Source organism: Neltuma alba, unplaced genomic scaffold (genome assembly GCF_004799145.2).
Source record: "Neltuma alba isolate B1F8T4 unplaced genomic scaffold, ASM479914v2 tig00013207_pilon, whole genome shotgun sequence".
Lineage (NCBI taxonomy): Eukaryota > Viridiplantae > Streptophyta > Magnoliopsida > Fabales > Fabaceae > Neltuma > Neltuma alba.
The window spans coordinates 379761-405137 of record NW_021637512.1 but is presented as its reverse complement, the minus strand read 5'-3'; the positions used below and the strand labels follow the sequence as shown (position 1 = coordinate 405137).

At 32.8% G+C, this 25377-nt stretch overlaps 2 protein-coding genes and 1 pseudogene across 2 annotated transcripts; 2 read left to right on the top strand and 1 right to left on the bottom strand.

Annotated features, from left to right (window-relative positions):
* Positions 1-7: 7 nt before the first annotated feature.
* LOC114735446 (probable LRR receptor-like serine/threonine-protein kinase At1g05700) lies at positions 8-9658 on the bottom strand (annotated as a pseudogene).
* On the top strand, positions 9657-13555 carry LOC114735445 (F-box/FBD/LRR-repeat protein At3g26920-like). The gene is made up of 2 exons (XM_028923141.1): positions 9657-10883; positions 13292-13555. The coding sequence occupies exons 1-2, from the start codon at positions 9657-9659 to the stop codon at positions 13553-13555; spliced, it is 1491 nt and encodes a 496-aa protein (XP_028778974.1).
* Positions 13556-16254: 2699 nt separating this feature from the next.
* On the top strand, positions 16255-22602 carry LOC114735444 (uncharacterized). The gene is made up of 3 exons (XM_028923140.1): positions 16255-17499; positions 20335-20556; positions 22261-22602. Exons 1-3 carry the CDS (start codon positions 16255-16257, stop codon positions 22600-22602), a joined length of 1809 nt encoding a protein of 602 aa, XP_028778973.1.
* The last annotated feature ends 2775 nt before the right edge of the window (positions 22603-25377 follow it).

The following is a 25377-nucleotide window of genomic DNA, read 5'->3' as shown; positions in this document are numbered from 1 at the left end:
AAGATTTTACATCTCTATGGATTATAGGTGGCTTACATCCATTATGCAATACTCCAACCTGGGCCAAATTTACAGCAATGACATCGAATTAGAAGGATTTGAGGATTGAAAATTGAAGACGCAGATAACTTGGTTCAAGTTCTGACCTAGTGCCGCATCCAATGCTATACAAGTCTGTCTTCCCAAGTCAAGAACTTTGAGTTGCTGCTTTTTCCTGCAAAAATCAAGCTCCTTAACTTTCTATACTTATTGTTTTCCATTTCTAGACTATCAGCTATTTGGAAAAGGAATTGCACTAACAAACCTGAAAGGTAATCTTGTAAGTTACCATTAGCCATATACTCATATATGAGCCCTTTATGGGTTTTTCATTGCAATACCCAACAAGGGAAGTAAGATTTCTGTGATGAACTCTCATTAAAAGTTTAACCTGTAAAGCAATTTCACATACATACTTAAACATAAAACATATACTTTTCAATTAAAAAGTCATGTGATTTCGGTCCATTGTCATTTTACCTCGGCTTGGAATTGTTGATAACCTTGAACGGATGATGAAGAGAGCATTTTAACTGCTACAGGAGTTTCCTCAACGTAACCCAAATAAACTGCTCCAAAGCCGCCTTTTCCGAGAATTATACCGAAGTTATTGGTTATTTTGTGGACATCAGAATATGAGTATTGTCTGCTTATGGCCTCCAGAGATGTGCCTTTTTGTTCTTCAACCTTTTCAACTTTCTGTGAGGTCTCAATGGAGCTGTTCCTAATTTGAGATCATAAAAAAGCTTGTGGTTGGTGTTTCACATGATGAACCAAAATTGTGCTTGCGTATATGTGTGAATCATAAGCAGCAGCCTCACCTCTTTGTTGTCTTCTTTTAAGGGTAAAAAATATGATTGCCACACTGCCAGAAGGATTAGAGCTCCAACAATTGATACTACTATGGGAATAGTAACATTGTTCTTTTCGTTGTTGTTGCACGAAGGAGATTCACATAGATATGGATTCTGTCCAACACTAATATATAGAGAGTCGCATAACTTATTATGATCATTTGTCAATAAATATTGCTAGTATCTATAGCTCTGTCTTAGACATCATAAATGCCCATGCAAAGAAAGAAGTTAATTTTCCTAGTATAGAGATTAAGAGATATAATAGAAACATTCATGTGCTATGTGTCCTAAATTCAATGTAAAACTGATTTTTTTGGACATTAGGATTTCAAATTGAGCCATACCTTAGCGACAGGGTACCTTTCTTTGATTTCTCAAGCAGATTAGAGGGAACTCTACCTGTCAAGTTGTTGTTCTCCAGGTTTCTGCAAAAGCAATATCCAGCTACAACATCCTTTGCCATTTTCAAAGCTATGAGATCTGACTGTTGTTCAATTAATTAGTAAACTACTTACAAGATCTTGAGGTTCTGTAGTTGAGCCAGAGAATTAGGCACTGCTCCATTAAGCTGTTGTTTGATAAATCCCTGAAACAAGAAAGTTTCTTCCCTTCAGGATCAAGATTATACTACCTCCGGTCCTAATTATAAGAGCCAGTTGACTAATTTAAGGAGATTAAGGAAGTAATTTGAGTTAGTTATTTGTCCTAAATAGGTATTATCTTTCCTAAAATATCCTTGTTAATCAAATGTATTAACTAGAACTCTTATTATTAGAAGGGTTACTTTGAAAAAAATGTATAAAATAGAGAGACAAAGTGGATGGGTGGGGTCTTATATTCAAGACCAAAATAAAAGTCAAACAAGGTCTTATATTAAGAACCGGAGGTAGTATATATCTTGTGGAACCTAGCTTTAAGAATCAATAAAAACATCTTAAAAGAACGGTTGTTGGAAGGAAGGATGTGTGTTTCCCATCAATCCAGAATGAAAAGCACTCACAACTTCTCCAGCATGGTGAGCTTTGAGATGGAAGGATGTATGTTTCCTTTCAATCCACTTGAAGACAAATCCCTGATGTGCAGTTCCAATTGTTATTAGTTCTCATTCAAGTTTCATATGGTAATGACATTAATTTTGGGAAAACAAGCTTACAGGGCTGCGATTCTAGGAGAATTCTTGCCATTATAAGTACAATTTAGACCTTCCCAAACGTAGGCCTTAGGACTACATGGATCACCTTGCCAATTTCTTGCTACCCATAAGAAGACTTGATTGTTGTGATTGCATCAACTATTTCTCAAAAATGCAAGTTAGTATGTACCATGTATATATATCTTCTTGACCAGATTCTTTAAGAAACTGAAGAATATTTAGGTGAAATTGAGTCTATAAAATAAAAAGTAGCCTAACTCAATCACACAGAAAAAGATAACATGCATCTGTAAAAGTTTATGTTTGCAGAACATACCATCTTCTTGCTCTGTTTCTGATTGCGAAAATTCTTTAAATGTATAAATTTCAAGAGCATTGAGGATAGGTGGAAGGGTTGAATTCTCGGTCTTCTGAAGCAAAATTTCAATTTTTTCTCCACTCGTGATGTTGAATACAGTGGATATGACTTGGTACGGAAGGACAACATTTGCAAGAAATTACCATTGATGGTAATATTGAATGATCTTGTCTGATTCTTTTCTAAAACTTGAAGCTCTAAAAAATGCATGTATACATACGCTTGGTCTGTTGCGTCTTCTAGCTCCCAGTGTGCTTGCATTGGAGCACTTTCATTTACTGGTGTCGCAGCATTACTCATAACAATGGTTGGTGGATTGTAATAATTTGAAATAAGGAATTTTCAGAAATTGAAGCATTAATTTGTGTCCAGTTTTGGTGATAGAAATATCCCCAGCCTCGATCATAAGCATCATAACTATACCTGTGTCAACGCCATTCTCTTATCAGCTTTACAGAATATTTTTGATGTAAAGATGAAGTAAAAGATCACAATGTTTACATAATAACATTTTCAAAAACCAAATCTTCAGAGTACAGCTGAACCAACTCTTTTAAAAGTAAAAATAAACAAAGAAAGGATTTACCTGTATGTTTTGTTGCTGGTTGAGCCTAAATCCAACCTCTGGGCAAGTGACAAGATTCCTGAGTGGATATCATAAATACTGCCCACCAAAGTCCTCAATTCTATAGCAGAGATAAATGGGGTTCCAGAGCCTGTGTCAACCAGACAGAGTTGAATGTAATCTAATGATGGAACATGTATGATCTCAGGGACTACTTCAGATGATGAATTGGTTATTTTCACTGTCTTCCACAAGTTAGGCCCAAGATGAAGATCAAAACTCGGTAAATCATTCCCGCCATCATAATTCCCGTACACAAAAGTAGCCCTGATCAGATATTTAGATCCACTTTTGATGTTTATTCTGTAACAGTTTCTTGGTCCTTGAGGAAAACTTCTCAGGTTCCAAACTTGCCGTTGATATGTACTTTGGATATCATTGGTTATCGATTTACTCACTCCAGAGTCTATGAACTCCTCATCTGATATGTAATGTATGCCTGTTGTCTTCTCAGTGTAGTTGGACTTGGCAGGTGCCCCACAGTCTATGCTTATGAATCCTGAAACGTAGAGGCAAAAGGTTAATTCTTATTAATTAGTATTGTGCATTTAAGTTTGAGTCTTTGCTGGCAAATTACCTGATTGATCCTGAGACTGAACCAGAACTACAAAAACCAGACACCTACGAGAAAAGAGAAGCTCTTTGACATTCCCATCACTTTCTGAAGCTTCCCAGTTGCTTGGGAAGACAAGAACGTTAGCGACATTGTTATTAGTTGTTGTTACTTGTACAAGATAGAGTTCTGCACACTTGTGACGTGGCCATTGTCATCACTCAGGTGGCATTGGGTTTGCTTCTTTGAAAATTTCTTAAATGGATTTGTTTATAGAATAGGCAGACTTAATTAATCGCAGTTAAGTAGATTACACACACACAGGCACACACACACATATATATATGCATATATAAAACATAAAATAAACTTTGTGACTAATTAACTCACTTGAACATTTGTTTTTAATCTATGTTGTATTATACTACCTCCGGTCTATAAACAAGGTCTTACAATTAGGACGGGACAGTATATAACTTCAAAAGTGAGCTATGTTTGCATCCAATGCATGACAACTAGACAGTGATAATATTAATGAAGTCTCTTTGGTGTGAAATAGTTGTTTTCCTTCGATTCATTGATATATTCTTTAAATAAAAAAAAGGGCATAAAAAATTAATTTGCACTCCTGTTTAACGGTTTTTTAAAAAAGAAAACATATTAACTATTGTCTTAATTTTATAAAATATTATCTTACAAATAGAAATATTAAAACCTTTTTTTTAAATATCTTACGTATAGAAACAAATATATTATGGCCTGGTCAAAGCATTTCATTCCAAGCGCGCGCGCGCGCACAGTTTATTATGTGGTTAGTTTTTCTTTTTAAGTTGACCAAATATTTAGTGCTGTTTGTTTGATGTCAAATATATATTTATTATTGAAGAAGATTAAGTAGAAGGATTTCATCGTATAGTCTTAAATAAGCAAACTTGATAAATTTTTTAGAGCTGGGCAGAAATAGCTGGTATGAACACTATATATATATAGAGAGAGAGAGAGTACGTAACATAGAAATTATTTAATCACTAAAAACAGGTGATTTCAACAAACAGTCTTGAGAGGAATTTGTCAAATGTAGGATTGGATAGTGATAGGCGATGACAATTTTTGAAGTGGACTTTATATTAAAATGCATCAATCAACTTCTCATCATCGTCATTTAATTAAACTATTTGTAGTAGCGTTTTGTCTTGTTTTAAATCTAGATTAATTTTGACCTACGCCGCGTGCATGTTATTTTTTGTAGTTGTAAGAAAATAATATAATTAATGTACTAGGACAGTTAGATTTATGAATTATTATAAATTTTATATAAAATGAATTGCTACACAATATTAATTAAGAAGAGCATATCTTCAGCTAAAAACTAATAAGCATAAAGCATACTCATCTGAACCTATTTGAACCTATTTATAAGTCACTTCTAATATATTTTTATAGACCAAGAAAAATCTTAAATTTCGTTAACTTTTATTTAAAATTTAATAACTTTTCAATTTTATTCCTATTTAGTGTATATTATACTCTATGAAAATAAAGTTAGTACAATAATAAACGAAAGATAAAATCATATACTTATATAAAAAAATTTCTATATCTACGTTATAAATAGGACTAAAAACTCTCTTCTCTTTCTATCATATAAATAGTAGTAAAGGAGTACCAATCTATCAAGTTATTGAAAACTTAGTTTATATGATAAACTTTCAAGCCTCGTTTGCTTGGCATATATATGAGACATTGCAATACATAAAATTCATTTTGCCACAAAGCAGTTTGGTGATTGGCTGATCAATCTGCGAAAATAATATATTTTTAATGAATCAATATTTTTCATAATAATTTGACCCCTTTCATTAACCTATTCGACTTTGACGAAAATTTTTTTAATTGGCCTATATTCCACCTGTAATTTTTAATTTCCTCGACTTTTTCAACCCCATTTCAACAACTCTACACTACTAAAATTTTATTATACTACAAACATATTTAATGCTTGATATAAAAAGACAAGGTTTAGTTTCCATCTTACTGAGGGGAAAACGACATTTCAAGACCCTCTAGAAGCATTAATAACAGCTAAGAATCTTGATTTTTTTTTTTTTTTTTGCCGTGAAAGAATCTTGAAATTTTGAAAGAGTACTAACTAAAAGGAGACTATAGGCTTGTTTGGTTTCTTATTTTGAAAATAATTTTTTGTTTTTAAAAACAGAAAAAAAAATTTGTTTGGTAATTTGTTTTTAGTTGATTGTTTTAAAAAACAAAAAACAGTAATATAGTTTTAAAAACCAAAACAACTTTTACATGTTTTTTTTTTGTTTTCTTGTTTTTGATCTTTCGTTTTGAAAATTCTGAAGAATTTTTTTCTCTTCTCACTTACTATCCACTATTTATCATATCAGCGACAACTATCACCTAGCTATCAAAATTTTCCTCAATTAATTTTTTTCAGCACTCTTATTTTATATTTACGCTACGATGCTCTATTTTTTTCGATTTTTTTAGTATTCATGTTCAATATTTTTGGTTGCGTGGTTCAGCATTTCACCTACAAATTAATTACAGTGCAGCTCAACTTTTAGTCATTAATTTATGTCCGATTGATCTTATTTATTGATTTCTAAATATGTTAATTGCGAATTCAAGTTTCAATGTAAAATTACTCGTAAATTTAAAAGGTGACTATTGTTTACTGGAATTGATCAAAATGTTGTTTTGAATATGTAGATTTAACGAGAAAATAAGTGTCCATATACAGTTCGGCAATAAAGAAAAGGAGAGTATATATAGTTTAGCATCTTCATTATATTAATAGAAAAGTGAGAAAATATTTTTAAAAAGTAACCATGCACATATGATTTATATTGAGTATATAGACTTTTTTCCTTTTGCCATTAGAGTATACAGTAAGCTTTAACATGCTGGGTTATTCATCAATTAATTGTAAAAAATGTGATTCATCATTTATTTATTGGCCTCAGTAATGTAGGCCTTGTTTTAATGATTCAGGGAAAACTTGCTGATGGCCCAGTTAAAAAAGGTGAATAAAAACCAAAAAAAATTCTCGGCTGAGTTGGATCTATCTCGAAAGCGAGTATGGCATGTTCTAAAACCATGGACCTGTAGTGGGTTTATAGTCTGTTCTTCTTGGCTCAGGTGTTTGAGGAACAAATGGGTCTTCATCAATAGGATCTTCAACTGTAGGATCTGGCTGGACCATTGCTACTTTAGAGATATCAGCATGATATATCTCCGGATCAGAGTTAGAACTGTATTCAATAGAGGAATCAGACTCAGGTTCAGAGGTTCCATCTGTTGATGACTGATCTTTATCCACAGTTTGGAAAGTGGCTATGGTTTTGTTTGGATCTGCAACTTCTTTTCTTTTTTCTCTGTCTGGAGGAGGAGTTTGTTTTGGTGGAGATGATGGTGGAGTTCTTATTACAACTCCTTGAGAGGACGGTGTTGGTTCAATAGGTTTAGTATATGAGGATGATGGGTAGAAAAGTCTTTCAGATGAAGGGAAGTGAGGTGGTCTTACTGGGGGTCTGGGAGGAGGGTTTGGCTGGACAGGTGAAAGAGTGGGTTGTCGTGATTTTCTCAACTGTCTTAAAATAGGATAAGACATTTTGAAAACCTTGCTATAATCAGATTCTCTGGGATAAGAAAGAGATGATGTTGGGTATGTAGGAAGTTGGAAACCAGACGGATAAGATGGATAAGGGTCATAGATGGTTTGTGAATGATCCTTTGCGATGTCTGACTCGATTCTTTGCAAATCCTTTCGGATTTGTGACAGTTCTTGCTCTTTTCTGGTAAATTCTGGTCCAATATATCCCTTCTCGATAAATTGCTTTAAATCTGCATCCAGTTGGTAAGCCTGAGAAGTCAGAGTCATATAAAGCTGCTTGACTTGATCAGAGACCTGGTCAAGTCTGCTCGTCAGAGTATCAGTTCTAAGAGTTAGCAGGTCAAGCTTTGAATCAATCTTTGTCAGAGTTCTATTCTGGCCGATCGCATTTTAAAAATTAAACTTAATATGTTAGCATTTAGTAAGGTTTTATTAGCATTCAAAAGCTCAATATTATTCCTCCAGACCTATTTAACTAATTTGATTAGATGAAGGAAGTTATGTAAATTAATTAATTATAAGAAATATGACATGTTTTTTCTAAAACACCATAATCATCTTTCTTAATATCCTATCTCCCTCACTTACTTGATTATGGTTGAGGGAGTATCCATAGGGATAATTTGGAAAAAATGATAAATATGAAAAATAAGTATTAGTTTATGACCCAATTAACTTAAAAATGAGGTCTTATATTAAGGATTAGAGGACTATCATTTTTTGCTAACGGTTCTAGTGTTAGAAGACTAAAAATTTACTTTTTAAAGTTAAGGGATCAAAATAAAACCTTATATAAAATTAGAAAAGTAAAAGTATATTTTAGCCTAAATCTTATATTTAAGGTAGGAGTACTTCGCTCTAGGTTCTCCCTTTAGGGTTTCTTTCCATGGTGAGAAGACATATATACTACGTTCTGTTTTAATTATAAGATCTTGTTTATAGTTTATAAATGAGATTTTATAATTAGAACTAAAGCAATATCTATACACACATACATACACATATATGTATATAACTCGGCTGCGTAATTATCGGGTTTCTTTCCCGTTCTCTCTTTTCTTCTTCTTCGTCGCCGAAGAATGAGAAAAAGGAGACGTGGAAGAGCCGAGTTTGAGCAATAATATCTATGAAGAGATGGAAAGAGATTCTCCTCCAACATGAATCCTCGGCATCAGCAAGAAGCTCTAGATCAATCTGGACTGTCATCTCACATTAGATTAAGACAAGCAAATGCAACAAGTACTGAAAGAAGATGGCAGTGCTAATTCAAAGGCATTGAGATATTACCCAAAAAAAAAAAAGATTGAGACTTTTTATCAAAACAAGGTAAAAGTTCGGATTCATAAATGATAGTTTTTGAGAAAATAAAATACATTTTTATATGTCGACTGCTTTTTGATCGATTTTAACAATTTTTTCTGATTACCCTATTGTTATCATTTCCGTCTCATATATAAGTTTTGAAGAAGTAAGATTAATGGGAAAATAAACTAAATATACTCCTCTTGGTTATCTATCATTCACTAAAATTAAGAAAAACTTTAAATCTCATTATCATTAACCTTATTGTAAAATATAATAATTTTTCAACTTTACTCTCATTTAATATTCACTATATTCCAATAGTATAAGGTTTACACAATAATAAATAAAATATAAATTTGCATATTCATATTAAAAATTTAACTATATAACTTATAAATAAGATTAAAATAAAAATTCTTTCTCTACATTATAAATATGATGATAACATTATTTTTTTAGAACAACTAAAATCGAACATATATACTTAGTTCTTTAATTTTACACAATTTTAATTTGATCCCTTAACTTTAAAAAATATATTTAATTTTTTTAATTTAAAATTATTAGTCTCAAATGATAATTTTTTGTGACAATGTTGTTTTGAAAATTAAATTTAATATGTTAACATTTTAAGAATTTTTGTACCATTCAAGATATGATATCTTTATTTTTTTAATTAACGATTTTAACCTTAATTAAAAAATATACATAGCCCACAACTAAATATATACTATTTTTCAGAAGTTTTTAGCATATTCATCCCACCAATTAATTGGTGAATTAAATGAGCCGAAAAACATTGAATATCGTAGGCTGTGTCGTAAATAGTATTTAATATGATGAACATACGTTGCCAAAAGCAGAAAAGATATCAGCTGATGACATTATCCCAAAAAGAGAAAAAATCAGACACAGCCCAGATATTTTGAATGGACATTGTGTCTCTCACGTGTTTGCTAATAAGTCTATATAATAAAAAATTTCTACAAATCCTAAAATATTAGTCCGTTCATTTTCTTAGGTTTAGTGTCCTCTTGTCTAGGGCTTTACCAAATTCAAAGTCTAGGTCTTCACTCTAATCAGCAGCTAGCTCTTACAGTAGTACTAACAACAAGCTTAGACTGACCTGACCATGGCTCCCAGAAGCAAGCCGCGCAAAAAAGCTCACAAGCTCGGTGGCTCCGATGGGATTTTCCAATTTCCGGAGGCGATTCTGCAGAAAATCTTCTTCTTCTTACCCGTAGAAGACGCAGTATCACTATCAGCTGCTTCCAAGACTTGGCGAAATGTCTGGACTTCACTTCCAATCCTCAACCTAAGATTAGATCACAACGAATATGTCACTTTCGAGAGCTTCGTCTCTTCAGTCGAAGACTCCTTGTCAATCCTAAGATCTCGCAAAGCAAAAATTGAGAGCTTCTTTTTGACGATTGATCCGCAGGAAAAAGAGGGTTCGGACTTGGAATCTCACCTCCATGACTGGCTTACTTTAATTATGAAAAACTATGTCAAGGAGATAGAACTTAGGGTTTCTGAATCTCCGAACGACATTTTCTACACTATACCCCAATCAGTTTTCACTTCGAAATCTTTAGTCAAACTTCAGCTGATAGGTTGCAAATTTCCGGCTGACATTTTATTCTCTGATGGTGGTGGTGATCGAAAGAAATCCAGGAGGCGTCGTCATGAATTTCTCTGTCTTAAAGAGATAATTCTTGAGGATGTTGTTGCTCGTGATGATCAAATCAAGGAACTTGTGAATCATTCTAAGAACTTTCTTGAGAAGCTGACCATTAAAACGTCTCCTGCAATGGAACTTCTGAGTCTCGAATTCTTCTTAAAGCTTAGTTTTATTGAAGTGAATGTTAAAACATTGCGTGTAGCTCAGGCTATGAATCTGGATACGATGGTTCTATATGGGCTTCATAGATTATATGCTTCTGATGTATGGAACATAAAGACACTGAGATGCTTAACATGGCACACAAGGGCCTACCAATGGATCAAAGCATTTATATCCATACTCCCACTTCTGGAGACGATCCAAATGTTTATGGTTCGTAATGAGAAGATTCAGATTCGAAGTGATTCTCTTAAGAGTTTCTTTTTGTGTGAAGGTCAGAGATTTGAGGAGCCTATAGAAGTTGAGGTTGATGCTCCGAGACTAAGCAAAATCTATTTCACTGGGTTTTCTTTTCCTGAGATTACAATGTTGAGACGGAGTCCCAGAGTTGAGCTTCATCATTTTGGTCATTCTTCTGGTGGCATTGATAGCTCTCAACTTTACAGGCTTGGAAAGTTTTCACAAAACGTGATCCACCCACTGCTACAAATACACTTGCATAAGATTTTTATTGAGGTATGTGAATTATTCTTTTGGTTTTGGGTAATTAATTATTGTTGCAATTTATTTTTAAGAGGCATTAACAAATTTTCTTTGTATATATCCTAGAGGTGTACATGTTGAATGATCTTATTTTCTAAGCCTGCTGTGATGTATATAGTCATTGTTGTTATTGCCAATTAATTAATAATTTGCAATCTTTGTTGTTACATATGATATGATGATCAATATTATTAATTGATCAATCATTACGTTTCTGCTCTTAAATTTGATAGAACTAAGGTAGTTGAATTAGGAGAATCTCCGAGAACCCCAGATGATAATTTATCTTTAAAGAAGAAAATTGTAATTCCTCTTTAAATAGAGTATTGATGGAAGTTGGCAGTCTCAGATGACGTGATGATGCATGAAATCTACGGTACGTAGTAGCATACACTATGTACTAAAATGCCCCGTCGAACATTATATAGATTGTTCTACGAGATACTTAAGTGCTTTAATTTGATCATTTATGTGGAGGCATTGGTTGAAGAAAAGGTTAAAAATATTATGAATCCCAAAACTTTTTTGCACCTTCAAAAAGAGAACAATATTATTATTAATTGTGGGTTATGTCCGAAGAATATCCTCTCTCTGACACATATATAGCCGAACATAATCCATCTTTTCGCCTGCAAAACATATCATTTTTTATGAGAATACCAAAAATAATTCAAATTATAGAAAGGGAGGGTACTTTTCTTTGCTAGTCCGACTCCCAAAAGTGTTATACGATTTGCTTTCTCTACCCAGAAGACTAACAATTCCTGTATACCGAGTTCTGTTTGTGTACTTGGAAAATTCTATAACTCAATGAACTTCTTCGGTGTGATGAACTTAAGTTTATTTTTTTCCTGGAATATATATATTGACTTTTTCAAACAATTTTGAATGGACAGAATCTGCTGACTCTGGGAGAGCTGAAAGAACATCCAGTTGTGTATCATCCAACAAACGTAACAATGTTGGTTATTGAGTGCATTCCAGTTGCCTCGAATTACTCATCTTTTCTCAATGCTTTGTTTTGGACCTGTCATCCCAGCCGTCTGATTGTCTTAATGAATAGAGAAGAAACCCTAAAATCACCTCACAAGGCCAGTTTCATACGCGTAAGTGATCGATGCCAAAACTTAGGAAAAAAATTTATATACAACACATATACTGTTATTTTATCTTCATCGTATTTAGATTTCATGAATCAATACCAAAGTTTCTGTTTTTAGAAAAGTAGACTCAAATTTATAAGTACCATGTGAGTCTTTTAGTTTGATAAGTATGTGCGGATAAAATTATGTGTAAAAAAGTGTAATTTACGTCACTAGCCCTATGGTTCATGAGTTCAACCCCACACATCCTAAACTGTTAAGCTCAGCCCTTCTATAATTGAAAAGAAGAAGATTAAGAGAGAGGGAGAGAGAGGGTGTGGTTCATGGTTTTTGGGTAAGTCAGTTAAATAGGGCTAAGTGATTAGAGATGACGGTGATGGAGAGGAATATGAAAGAAAATATATACTCTTCCGATCCTAAATATAAGACCTAATTAACTAATTTGAATAAATTAAAGATGTTAACTAGTTAAATTAATTAATATGATATTTTTTTTCTAAAACATCCTAATTATTTTTCTTAATTCCCTCCCTTCTTTTCTTACTTGATTATTATTGAGGGAATATCAACAAGATAATTTAGAAAAAAAATTGATTAGCATGTGAAATGAGTCTTGCATATAGAACCAACATCAACTATGCGATTAGGACATACATTAAGGACTGCAGGAGTAGTAACAAATCTCCTACTACAATATGGAAGGTCTTTTGTGTGAAATCTCTCCAATCAAGCATTGTTAACCTTTTCCTCCAAGAAGGTGGTATTAGAGTTAAGGTTAAATAACCCAGGTTTAAAGAGTGGAGGGGTGTATGTGAGGATTTTAAAGAGGGAAGGCTATTGTAGTAACAGCAGCGCCAAATCAAAAAGATCTGTGAAATTTGTGATATCTCTCTATTTGTTTAAGATGTCAGAGTGTCTCCGAGTTGAGAGAAGCTGTTGAGTGTGTGCAAGTCGAGTAACAACGCCAAGGAAAATCTCTCTATGTGTCGATCGAGTAACTTCTTCTCGATCTCCCTCCAACATCTATATTTATGTGGCACTAACATGTCAAATAATTAGGAATATTCCATAAGAACACATTAAGTTATAACTTGGCCCATTATTATCTATTTTCTCTTTATCATGCATCGTTCTCTACTTGAATTATTACAGTATCATCATATGCATTAATTCATCTTTATTATGAGTAATTTTGCCTGATTGTTGCTTAATTAATTACTTAATTAATTAATTAATGTGTTGGTCGTCATGCATAATGTACAATATCATATATTGCAGTACCTTGTAGATGAATTAATGAACAGGAAGGAAACGAATCCAAATTGTTGCCCTGAACATAATAAACCAAAGTGCTGGAGGCATTACATAGTGGATGTGACATTTGAACTATACAGAAGCACGCCGCATGAGTTTGATGAAGCTGAGGAACTCACAAACATCCCTCTCGAGAAGGCACAGAATGGAGCATTTTCCCTCCTTCAAACCACAACCAGAGGATTCGTTGTGCAATTTAGGCTTTTATGGCTACCTTATCCAGTTTAATTTTCCTTGTAGAATTGGTATACAAACTAGCTAGCTGGTGAGGTACTCCTCCGGTCCTAAATATAAAAACTTTATACATACCAGTATAAAGATCCTATATTTAAGGCCAGAGGAGTATTTTTTTTTAATTAGATATGTAATGTGTGGAAGTTTAATTTGTGACATGATGATCTATTTTAATATGATAGATTGAGGTTGGATTTGGGTCATCATTTATCATCATGACTCGTGTGCACATTATATTATATATTTTTTCTTAGAAATTTTGAGCTAACGGGGGAAATTGATTTTTGTTTAATGGTTTTTGCATTTTGGAAATGGTCTATTAAATTGGAGGATTATCAGTTGCTTTCGGATGTAGCTTTTTTTGTTTTTTAACTATAATTATTGCACCTTAACCATAAATAGAACGGATCCTCCCTTTTGACGAAAGTGGTAAACATGTTCTTTTTTTTATTATTATTAATTAGTATTTTACTTGTTCGTATCTGATCAAAAAAATATAATTTCACAATGACCTAATTTTTTACGAAAGAAATCACATGCAAAATTCAAAAATAAAAATAATAAATTAGAAAGAGCTAAGAATAAAGTACGTTAAAAAGAATAAAATTTTATTCCTTCAAATCCTAAATATAAAATTTAGCTAAATGATTCGTAGGATGAAAGAAACTAGTTAAATTAGTTTTTATTGTTATTAGGCAAAAAAAATAGGTGCTAATTAAGGTAATATAGGAAAAAAATATTAAATGAAGAGGATAAAACAGATTGAGTTCCTACATTTATGATTAAAATAAATCTCTCGTTGTCGAAATAAATCACTTAACTAAGTCTTACATTCAAAAGGACCGATCATCTATTTAATTACATACGATGTTGAAGTTCTAATCAATTCAAATTAATGGCCAATTAATAAGGAAGCATGATTAAAGAGCATAATTGGATTAATATACACCCACACGATGGATAGACAAAAATATACATTAATTAATCTATAATTAAAGCTAAACAATGTAAGAATAGAGGAACTAACCATACATAAGCATAGTTCTGCCTCCTTCATGAATACTCATCTTTTCTCGATGCCTAATTATTTTGGAGATGTCACCAAATTTGTTAGCACAGAAGAAACTCTAAGATTAATCCGTTTAAGTTCATACGAATTTTACCAAGATGATTCTAATTAAACACCGGGAAACTAAAAATGAGGAAAATAAAAATATAAGTGTTTCAAATCCAAGGGGGAGAACTCAGAACGCTGTCATTTTATATTTATTGGATCAGGACGTCAAATTAAATTAATATTTCGGGTTTTTGTACATTTGATACATTAATGTTCAAGGTCCCTGCCTGTTGTTTTCTTTTGAATACTAAAAGATATTCATATATGATATGACACTATAGAGTTATAGACTACAAATTCATTTCACTAAAGCAACATTATATATATTATACTACCTTCTGTCCTAATTATAAGATCTCGTTTATAGTCTATAAATAAAATCTTATAATTAAGACCAAAGGTAATATTACAGTGCCACAATTTTTTTTCAATTAAGTCCGAATAATGGTTATTTTAAATCTCTATCTACATTTCATTTCGCCCTTACCATCTAATTTAGCCTAGATGTATTACTTTTGATTTTGCTACCCTTTTCCAGCTGCATATGATTCTTCCTACTCATTTATTTTGATTATGCAATTTTTTAAAATTTTTGGCTATCCAAGGGAAAAATGAGCGGCACGTAATAAGTTACACCCTCAATAATGATCCATTATAAATAGTTGTGAGAACTATCCATTATATATACACCCATATATATTTGTATATTGAGGTCTAAATGTTTTTTTCATCTAGATTCATTTGATGAGCTTGTTTTTTTAACATACCTTTCAATTCATCAAATAAATTAAGCATATACTGATTAATTTAACTCTCCCCAAAAAAAAAAATGGGACTTTTCCCTCAAACAAAAATGAGATTTTACTGTGTACCCGAAGAAAAAAATATTCAGACTTTATTATACTCACACATGAATGAAAGCTAGTACCTTCAACGATAATTAATGAAATTCAAACCAGTATTAATTAAAAGCATTTAATGATATAAATGCAGTTGCACTGGTACCCCTAAAATAATATTATATGAACTTGTGTCAATCACGTTAAAGACCATGGCAAAAAAATCACATTAAAGACAAATTCATGTAACAAGCAAGAAAAAAAAAATACGTCATTTTGAATTTATAAAAAAAATGGAAACATATAATTATTAATACCGCAACGGAGCAACACCCATATTTAATTAGTGAATAAAAAATCAGGATAAATATAATCTTATTAAATTGTTCTTTCTTTCAAGTACGGGGCCAATTCATCCCACCCGATTAATTGGTATATTAAATAGCCCTGAAAGACATTGAGCTAGAAGCTGTTATGACATTTTTAATAAGATGAATTAGTGAATGAAAATTTGCCAAAAGCAATAAAGAGATAAGAAGCAAATAAGATATTTTAAGTATATTGGATCTCTCACGTGTTTGGTGATAAGTTCAAAAAAAATTCTATAAAATACAAGAAACTCACTTCAGTCTTTTCAGTGTTCCTAGGAGGCTAGGACTTTACCCCGGTTTATGTCTGAAATCTAATCATTTGTTGTCGCAGCGCTTACAGTACTAGGATCAGATCCAGGCTCAACCATGGCTCCCAGAAGCAGAAGGAGGCTCAAGCGGCGCAAAATCTCACCAGAAGCCACCCAACTTGACAGCTCCGATGGAATATTACGGTTGCCGGAACACATCTTGCAGCATTTATTCTTTTACTTGCCCTTTGAGGATTCAATATCCTTATCTGCTGTTTCAAAGACTTGGCGAAGCATCTATAAGTCCCTTCCAATCCTCAAAATTAACTGGGATTTTGAAGAAGGTGGCAAGACCCTCGAGGACTTGGTCGCTTCGATCGACAAATCCTTGTCAACCCTAAGAAATCAGAGAGCAAAAATTGATAGCTTTCGTCTGAATTTGGGTCCGTCGGAAGAAAAGGGTTTGATGTTGAAAACCAACTTTGATGATTGGCTTTCTTTAATCATGAAAAATCATGTGAAGGAGATAAATTTTAGGGTTTCCAACAATCACTTCACCGTACCCCATTCAGTTTTCACCTCGAAATCTTTAGTCAAACTTCACTTGAAAGGCTGCCAATTTCCGACCACCTTCTCACTCATCGGAAATGACGACGACGACGACGGGGATGATGAAAGAAAATCCTGGTTTAATAGCTTCAACTGTCTCAAAGAGATATCTCTTGTGAATGTCGTTGCCCGTGAGGATCAAATCCAGGAGCTCATAAATCTTGCTAGAAACTTGCTTGAGAAACTACGGATTAAAACGTCTCCTCCACTGCAACTTCTGAGCCTTGAATCCTTCTCCAAGCTTGGTTCTTTTGAAGGAAATGTTAGAAAAGTGTACATAAATAAAGCTGTGAATCTCCAGAAAGTGGTTGCCGATGAGCTTAAGAGAGCATATATTTTCCGGTCTGAAAATATAAAAACATTAAGGTGCTTGAAATGGAATAACAGTCCCTTCAGAACATCGATCCAAGCCCTTGTCTCTTCCCTCCCACTACTGGAGACATTGCAATTGTCTATGTTTCGTAATCAAAGGATAAAGATTCAAAGTGAACCACTTAAGAGGTTGATGTTGTCGGAAGGTGAAAGGTTTGAGCAACCTTTGGCGGTCGATCTGGACGCTCCTGGGCTCAGGAAAATCTATTTCAAAGGTTCTTCTATTCCGTTTGTTACAGTGTACGGAGAGAACCAGCAACTTCGGTGTCGTCATCTTGGTGGTCTCCATGGCTCTCACCTGCACATGATTGGCAGGTTTTCGCAGAACTTAATGCAATCAATGGTAACAATACATTTGCATCAGATTTCGTTGGTTGATAAGGTATGAGAATTTTATTATATTCTTTTGCTTTTCTATTTGATCATGCGTGAAATTGATTTTAAGAGGCATGCATTCTTGTGTGTGTATAGCTAGGCAGTGCCCACATTGCTTTCCATGGGATCATAAACCATACTTAAAATAACTTCCTCACAATGTTTTATTGACATGGACTCTATTGTCTGTTATATGTCATTTTCAAAGGGAATCAACGTTACACACACACATAAAGTTCTTACGTGAAAGGAACATTTGAATCTAATTATGTGACAAATTTATGTGATAGACTGATAGTTATGTATATTCCAGTTGAATCTCATTCTTGCACTGTATTATGAATCTTTCATTTGTTATATATTACTACCACCGCTCCTATATATATATATATATATATATATATATATAAACTAGTTGAGGGTTGAATTTGGTCTTAAATATATAAGACCTCAATCCACTTGTCTCACTTTTTTTTTTAGAATATCCTTATTAATTGTAAGTTATTTTCACTAAGGGATAATTCCAACCATCCAATACACATAATTAAAGATGATAGTTTAGGGAGACCAATGCACATTCGTGACAAATAATTAATTTAATTAACTTCTTTAATATTCTTAAATAAGTTATTTAGCTGATATATTAAGGACCAAATGTAGTAAAATTATGTACACACTTTAAAGTCTTCATTAATATTTTTTTTTTTTTAACAAAGTCTTCATTAATATGAGGAGGCTGAAAACATGGTATAATATTGTGTGAGCATTCTGTTGCCTACCAGCTTAGCTCATGAGTTCCCCCTTCCATTTTATTTCTACATAGCGAGAATGCCACATTTGTGTATATGAGGGGTAATTTAGTTCAAATGAAAAACCTTAAGAGCTAAGAGTCACGATTCATGAGGGCTGTCACGTGTATATAAGTTGGTTTCCACATTTGTACTATTGGGCTTTTCCACGAGAATGTTGATGCCAAAATAAATATGCAACAAACACGTTATGCTAAAATGGAGACATGATCCTATTCTTTAAGCCTTCGCTCTAGGAACCAAGGCCTAAGAGTAGAAGTACTGGGAACTAAATCCTTTTTTTTTTTTTAATTCGGTCAAACAATTAATCCAAAAGTAAATTATGCAAGATTTATAAAACCAACAGGGGTTTGAATTTAGTAAAAGAAGGCAGTCCTTGACAATATGATGAATTAAGATTTAAGTATCCACTAAGAGGGTTGCAGTGCTTGAGAGTGCATCAAATAGAAATGTTTCCAATAAGAGAATACCCCTATCTGAAATTAATTATACACCTCGTGAATAGTCAAGAACTAGATTCAGGTATGCACAATCCTTGTCTAGATTAACCTAGGGCCCTTGAGTATTTCCATCTCAATTGCAAATTAATTTAGGCAAATTCTAATCCTAGGTTACTTTGCAATTTCCTTTTTCTCAAAGGGCGCATATTCCAACACCTAAACACCCACAAGAGCCGGCCAATCATCTGCAAGAGAATATTAACTCAGATTAAGCACAAAATAAAGCATCCCTCCTCCCCCCGCCCTCCACACACACTAGACAACAATAATCAAGGAAGAATTCAACTATACAGTGCTTAAGATATAGAGTTCACAGAGATCCTATAGTTTACAGAAGTTTAGCCACATATAGCTTGAAATACCAAGTTTATTCAACAGAAAATCTCAACGATAGAGAAGATGATGATGAAGTGCAGCAGAAATTATCACTAAATAAGAAGCTTCCTAGGACTCTCATGCCCCCTTTGGTATATTGGAATTGAGATTGGAGAAGTGGAAGGGAATTCTTGGAAGTGGTGTGTTTGGTACAATGGCTCCCAATGCCTCTTGAGAACTCTCAAAATGTGGAACAACCTCAATCCTCGCTAGCTTCCTCTTCCTTTCACAACCCCAAAAATAGAACCTGGCTTTTGGATATGCGAAGTTACAGAGTCATTAGGTAGCTAGTTGCTCTTCTCATTCATATAAGGTAATATTTTTGTTGATCCATGATATTGGGTAGATATTTATTGATCTCTAGATACCACTACAAGTTTTTAATATAAGACTCAATTAACTAATTTGAAAAAAATTAAGAAAGCTACCAAATTACTTTAAACTACTTATATTTATCATTTTTCTTCAAACTAATTTGTTTCACTTATAAATAATTGATATATAATCTAATAATCCACATAAGTATCTTAGAGTGATCATATAATATATCCTATAATTAAGTAACTTGGTAACTTCATTAATCTCCAAATTATTCGATTGAGTCTTGTATTAAGGATTGGAGCTAGTATTATATTTTGTTTTCCTACCATTTATACGTATAGGCCTATTAGATTCTTGCTGCAATTTCACGCATATATATATATATATATAGAGAGAGAGAGAGAGAGAGAGGCCATGCTTCAGCGAAAGCAATTATTATATATGGAGTTTAGAGCTGAGATGTTTTTGTGAGTGTGCGCTTGTGTATTCACACTTACGCTGTTTTTATTTTCTAATTAAGCTTCCTGTCTTGTTATCGTCGTTATTGCTAATTTAATTGACCTGCATTCCTTGTTCGCATCGTTTCATATCTATTAGAATGTCATATCATTAACATATGTTTAAATAGAACCGTGCGTAATTTCCCATAATGGATGTTGGAAGCTAAGTTGTCGATCAATCTCAATATAGACGATAAATGAATTACTCTTAATTTGGACGAAAATCTTATTATTCCCCGACTTTTTATTTACTTTGCAGATATATCTTTGTGCGTGTGTGTGTGTCATGAATTTACCAAGTTATTTTGTTCTGACTTGATACTTTGAAACAATTCAGAATGGACAGAACGTGGTGAAGAATCTGGAAGAGTTGAGAGGAGAAAGAGAAATCCCCCGTCCTTCAAGTGTGAAGATGTTGGTACTTGAATGCATTCCAAATGCCTCAGACTACTCCTCTTTTCTGAATGCCTTGTTTTGGACTTGTCATCCAAGGACTCTGCTCGTCTTGTTGACCAAGAAGGAAACCTTAAATTCACCTCACAGGCCTTCTTTCATTAGCGTAAGTGATATTCCCTCTTATTTTTAATTTCATCATCCTCGTATTTAGATGTCCTATGCCAATATTAGTCCAAGGTTTCTCTATCACGATGCATAAAATACAACTTAAATGGATCATATTTAATCACCAAATCAATATGAGTTCTCCTAACTTTACTGTCATGCAGGAAATCTGGGGTATTACAGTGTCTTTAGACTATCTATATAATTAATCGTCCATTTGGTTAAAACAATAAAATATGCTATTTGCAACTATAAATATAAGAACTAACTTGGAGATTGGATTTGGACATTTGGTCCTAAATATAAAACTTCAATTCACTTTATCTCTCAAATTTATAATTTTTTGTCCAATTGTTCCTATTTATTGTACGGGTTCCCACCAAGAATTGTTCCAAAGCATGTTATTAAAGAGGTTAGTTTAGGAAACTTAATTAAAATTTTATTAATCTCTCCAAATTAGTTAACTAAGGAAACTTAATTAAAATTTTATTAATCTCTCCAAATTAATTAGTTAACTAAGGAAACTTAATTAAAATTTTATTAATCTCTCCAAATTAGTTAACTAAGGAAACTTAATTAAAATTTGATTAATCTCTCCAAATTAGTTAATTAAAATTTTATTAATCTCTCCAAATTAGTTATCTAACTACTACATTAAGGACCAGATGTAGTAAGAAATTAAGAAACTAGACACATTTTTGGGCGCATTATATATTACGTAGAACCTCTGAGAATCGTAGTATAACGCTGTCGATCACCATGTGACCTGTTAGTCATAGGTTCAAGTCGGGGAAATAATCTGTTGCAAATATGCAAGATAAGGCTGTGAAATAAATTAAACCTAAAGTAGTTCCAAGCTTCATTCTTCAAGCCCTGTGCACCAAACTGTATATCTCTTTATCATTTAGAGTCTGAAGCGAGAGTGATGATATTTATTTATTATCGCTTGCTATAGATTTCAAAATTATGCATAAATCGATTCTCTTCATACACAAAAATCAAAATATACAATATTTATAATGTTTATCTTATTTATCGATCCAAAGATAGAACGACTATATATATATATATTTGTATTCCCCAAATTAAAATCACCTTTTTGTTCCATTATAATACGCATTATATCTATATGTGTCATCCACGCATTTTTGTGAGGGAATTTTATAAGACCGCCTCATATTTTTATGCGTCTGTAATCTGTTTTCTCTCTTTATATCTCTCTCATTATTCATTGTTGTGAATTTGTCATATTTTTAGGGGTTGCAAGCACTTTTTTATGTCATATATTTTTGTGAATATAGGGAATCTATAAAATTAAGGTGGTAAACACACATTGAATTTTGGGTGATTAATTGATTAATATTACTTTAGTTTTTACTATAAGACCTAATTATTAATTTAATTTTAATCATAAAAGTAAGACATAGTTCTCATATTTATCAATTTTTTTAAATTACTCATATTAATATATACTCTGTTAACTATAATCAAATAGGAGAGGGAAGTAAAGTATTAAAGAATATGATTATAATGATGATTTAGGAAAAATATGTTATATTTATTATAATTAACTAACTCACCTAATTTTTCTAATCTAATAAAATTAGTTAAATAAGTCTTTTACTGCTTGACTTGTTTTGTTGGTGATGTATTAATGTGTGTGTGTGTGTGTGTGTGTTTGTGTTTGTTATATATTTTGCAGTACCTTGTGAATGAGTTATCACGGAGAAGGGACAGGAATCCAACATGCTGTTTGGAACCTGACAAACCAAGGTGCTGGAAGCACTACGTGGCGCAAGTGAAGTTTAATGTGTACAATTACAGCATGCTGGATGAGGAGCTCACTGACGATGATGATATTGACGATTATTATGATCAAATTCCAGAAAATGATGAGATCTCTGATGATGTTGATGATACCTCAAATGAACAAGAAGAAGATGATGATAATGATGATGACGACGACGAAGAAGAAGAGCTTGTTGTCGAATTTCGGATTGTGTGGAGGCCATACCCATATTATTTTCGGCGACTAGAGTTCTGAACAATGGCCATGAAGGCTGATTGCTCTTGCAATTACAGATATATACATATATATATACTCCTCCGGTCCTAAATATAAGACTCTTATACATATATATATGTACTGTGTTTGTTGTCGTGTTCGTGTTCTTCTGTCTTATTTCGGTAACCATGCAGATTCGTCATGAAGACTGATGGCTATATGTTGTCAAACTAAGAATATGTGTACTGTGTTTATTGTTGTGTTCGTGCTCTTCGATGGTGTTCTGTTGCGTTCGTGGGTCGTCCCTATGTTACTATATACTCCTCCGGTCCTTAATATAAGACCCATTTAACTAATTTGATTAGATTAAGGAAGTTAGTTAAGTTAGTTAATTATAAGAAATGTCACATGTTTTTCTTAAAATACCATAATCATCTTTCCTAATACCCCTCTTCCTCTTCTACTTAATTATGGCTGAGGGAGTATCTATAGGCGTAATTTAGAAAAAATTGATAAATATCAGAAATGTGTCTTATATTTAGGACCAAAACCAACTCAACAATTGGCTCCTATATTAAGGACCGGAAGAGTATATCTATATGCATTATGTATGAACTGTTTGTGTGAATTTTTTCTTGCTGTTTAATGTTTAATCAGTGTTAATGTTTGTGACATGGCATGATTAATATCTGCTAAAGTTTTTTTTTTCCCGGTTGAATTCATCATATTTTCTCTTCTTTTTTTTTTTAAAATTGGGTCAAGGCTTCTTCAGATAAATACAGAGAAGATAAAACTCTGGGGACTTGGACCACCTTCCTCGACTTCGAGGCCATTATTCTTCATAGAATAGATGCTCTTAGAAATAATTATGAGAGTTAACAGGAAAATTGATTTTAAATTTGTTTAAGAATGTTGGTTCTGTGAAGAGCTGTTTTCGAATATGAAACATAGCATGGCATGAGTTAGAAAACTGATTAGATAATCTCTTTATTAAATATAATAAATATTTTTTAAAAAATAAATTTTACTTTATTAAATAATATAAAATAACCAAATGCTCATCAAATAAATGATTTTACAGGGAAAAAAATACAATAACATAACATAAAACAAATAAAAATACAAAAAGTATTTTCCTGGCTCATTGTCCAATTGCCCTAAAAAAGGTTGGGCCCATATAAAAAAGGCCAAAGCAAAACTCACTTTGGCGCATTATAAAATTATTTGGCCCATTTCTTGTTTTTAATACAATAATGAGGGGAAAAAATCTTCTATAGATCACGTGGTACTTTTTTTATGATGTTTTCCCAAGCTAAACGTTAGCAATATTTTAAAAGAAATAGAAAGTGACATGGATGTGTGATTAAAAAGAAAAGAAACAAAAATTAAAGTATTAGGACACATAACCCCGAAGTCGTTCAAGTTTTCAGTGATCTTTCGACTATCGTCTTCATGTGTTCATTGTTATCGTATTGTGCTCATTAACTCCATTTAAAGCCAAGCCTTAATTTTATCGTTGTGACGTGTCTGAGTCCATTGCTCTGATTCGAGACTATAGTTATGTGTATTTCTTTGAGGTGTTTATTTTTTCTTTCCTTTGAGGCACAAAACATATGCAGTCAATAACATCCATATAATACAAGAAAAATACGATAAAGTTCTAAATTTTTTTTATATCAAATAAATAATTTCAAAGAGTGACATCTCAGGATGTCAGACCTCTTAAAAGGACATTTTCTGACTATGTAAAAAATGGTTAGGCCCTTTAAAGTGGCATGGTCATCAATTGACCAAGTAATATGATACTACTTCCTATTCTTAATATAAGATCTTATTTGATTTTTATTTTAATCTTAAATATAAAATTCCAATCTATTTTGTCTCTTATATTTATATATATTTTTTCTAAAGTAGTCCTTCTTATAACAGTAGTTGTAGCCAATACACTTGATTAGCAAAAATATTTTAAAAAAGATAATATTTATTTATTACAAATAACTAACTTAACTTAATTTTTTAATCTCTTCAAATTAGTCAACTAGTTTTTATAATTACCACTAGAAGTAATATCTTTATTATGAAATCTATAACGTAACAATATTAAAAATAAATAAATAAATAAATAAACAAACAAACGACTGACTTGAGCCGCTAAGAGCTCGTGGGTGGCTTGCTCACTCATATTGCTGTTGTATGAACAGTAGTGGCTAAGTGAACAATGAAGGCTCAATTCCTATGGCTCTGTGCCTTTCATTGTGAAGTGTAAGAATAGGACAAGTCATGGGGACCTAATGTGTACGGCGCAATTGTTGGCTGCATTGCGCCTTTATGACCAGAGTTCTCGTATGTTTGGTGTGGGCTTTTTTGCTGTTTAATTTCAACAGGGGTGGGTCTTTTGTAGGAGGGTGCACACATTTTTACTTTTTGGGAAACTTTCGATATATCTCAAATTTATGTTATTTGCGCATCCAGTTTTGTTGGAAGGACATTTAATGGAGTTTGGTAGAAATTGGTTAATGAATGGTTGTGGTTGGTGGGAGTAGAAGCGTGTTTGTTTGCATATTCACAGTTACTGATTGCATGGATTCATATCCTGTTGCCTTCTTTTATATCCAGCACTGTCTTGGCTCCTTGCTCTATTTCATGTAGATTTCGTAGTTCTTTTTTCTAGATTTCATGTAGATTTAGCTCCCGGCTTGAAGATTCGGCACCTCACAGAGAATTATCGTGAGGGTGGACAAGACTGCTATGAGGACCAACTTTGATATTCATGATCATGATTGTGGCTACCCAAAAAAACTGATCTCGCTGGAT

Coding starts and splice junctions, on each gene's coding strand:
- LOC114735445 (XM_028923141.1), top strand. CDS start 9,657: ATGGCTCCCAGAAGCAAGCCGCGCAAAAAAGCTCACAAGCTCGGTGGC. Junction 10,884..13,291: donor TGCATAAGATTTTTATTGAG/GTATGTGAATTA, acceptor CATATATTGCAG/TACCTTGTAGATGAATTAAT.
- LOC114735444 (XM_028923140.1), top strand. CDS start 16,255: ATGGCTCCCAGAAGCAGAAGGAGGCTCAAGCGGCGCAAAATCTCACCA. Junction 17,500..20,334: donor AGATTTCGTTGGTTGATAAG/GTATGAGAATTT, acceptor GAAACAATTCAG/AATGGACAGAACGTGGTGAA. Junction 20,557..22,260: donor ACAGGCCTTCTTTCATTAGC/GTAAGTGATATT, acceptor TATATTTTGCAG/TACCTTGTGAATGAGTTATC.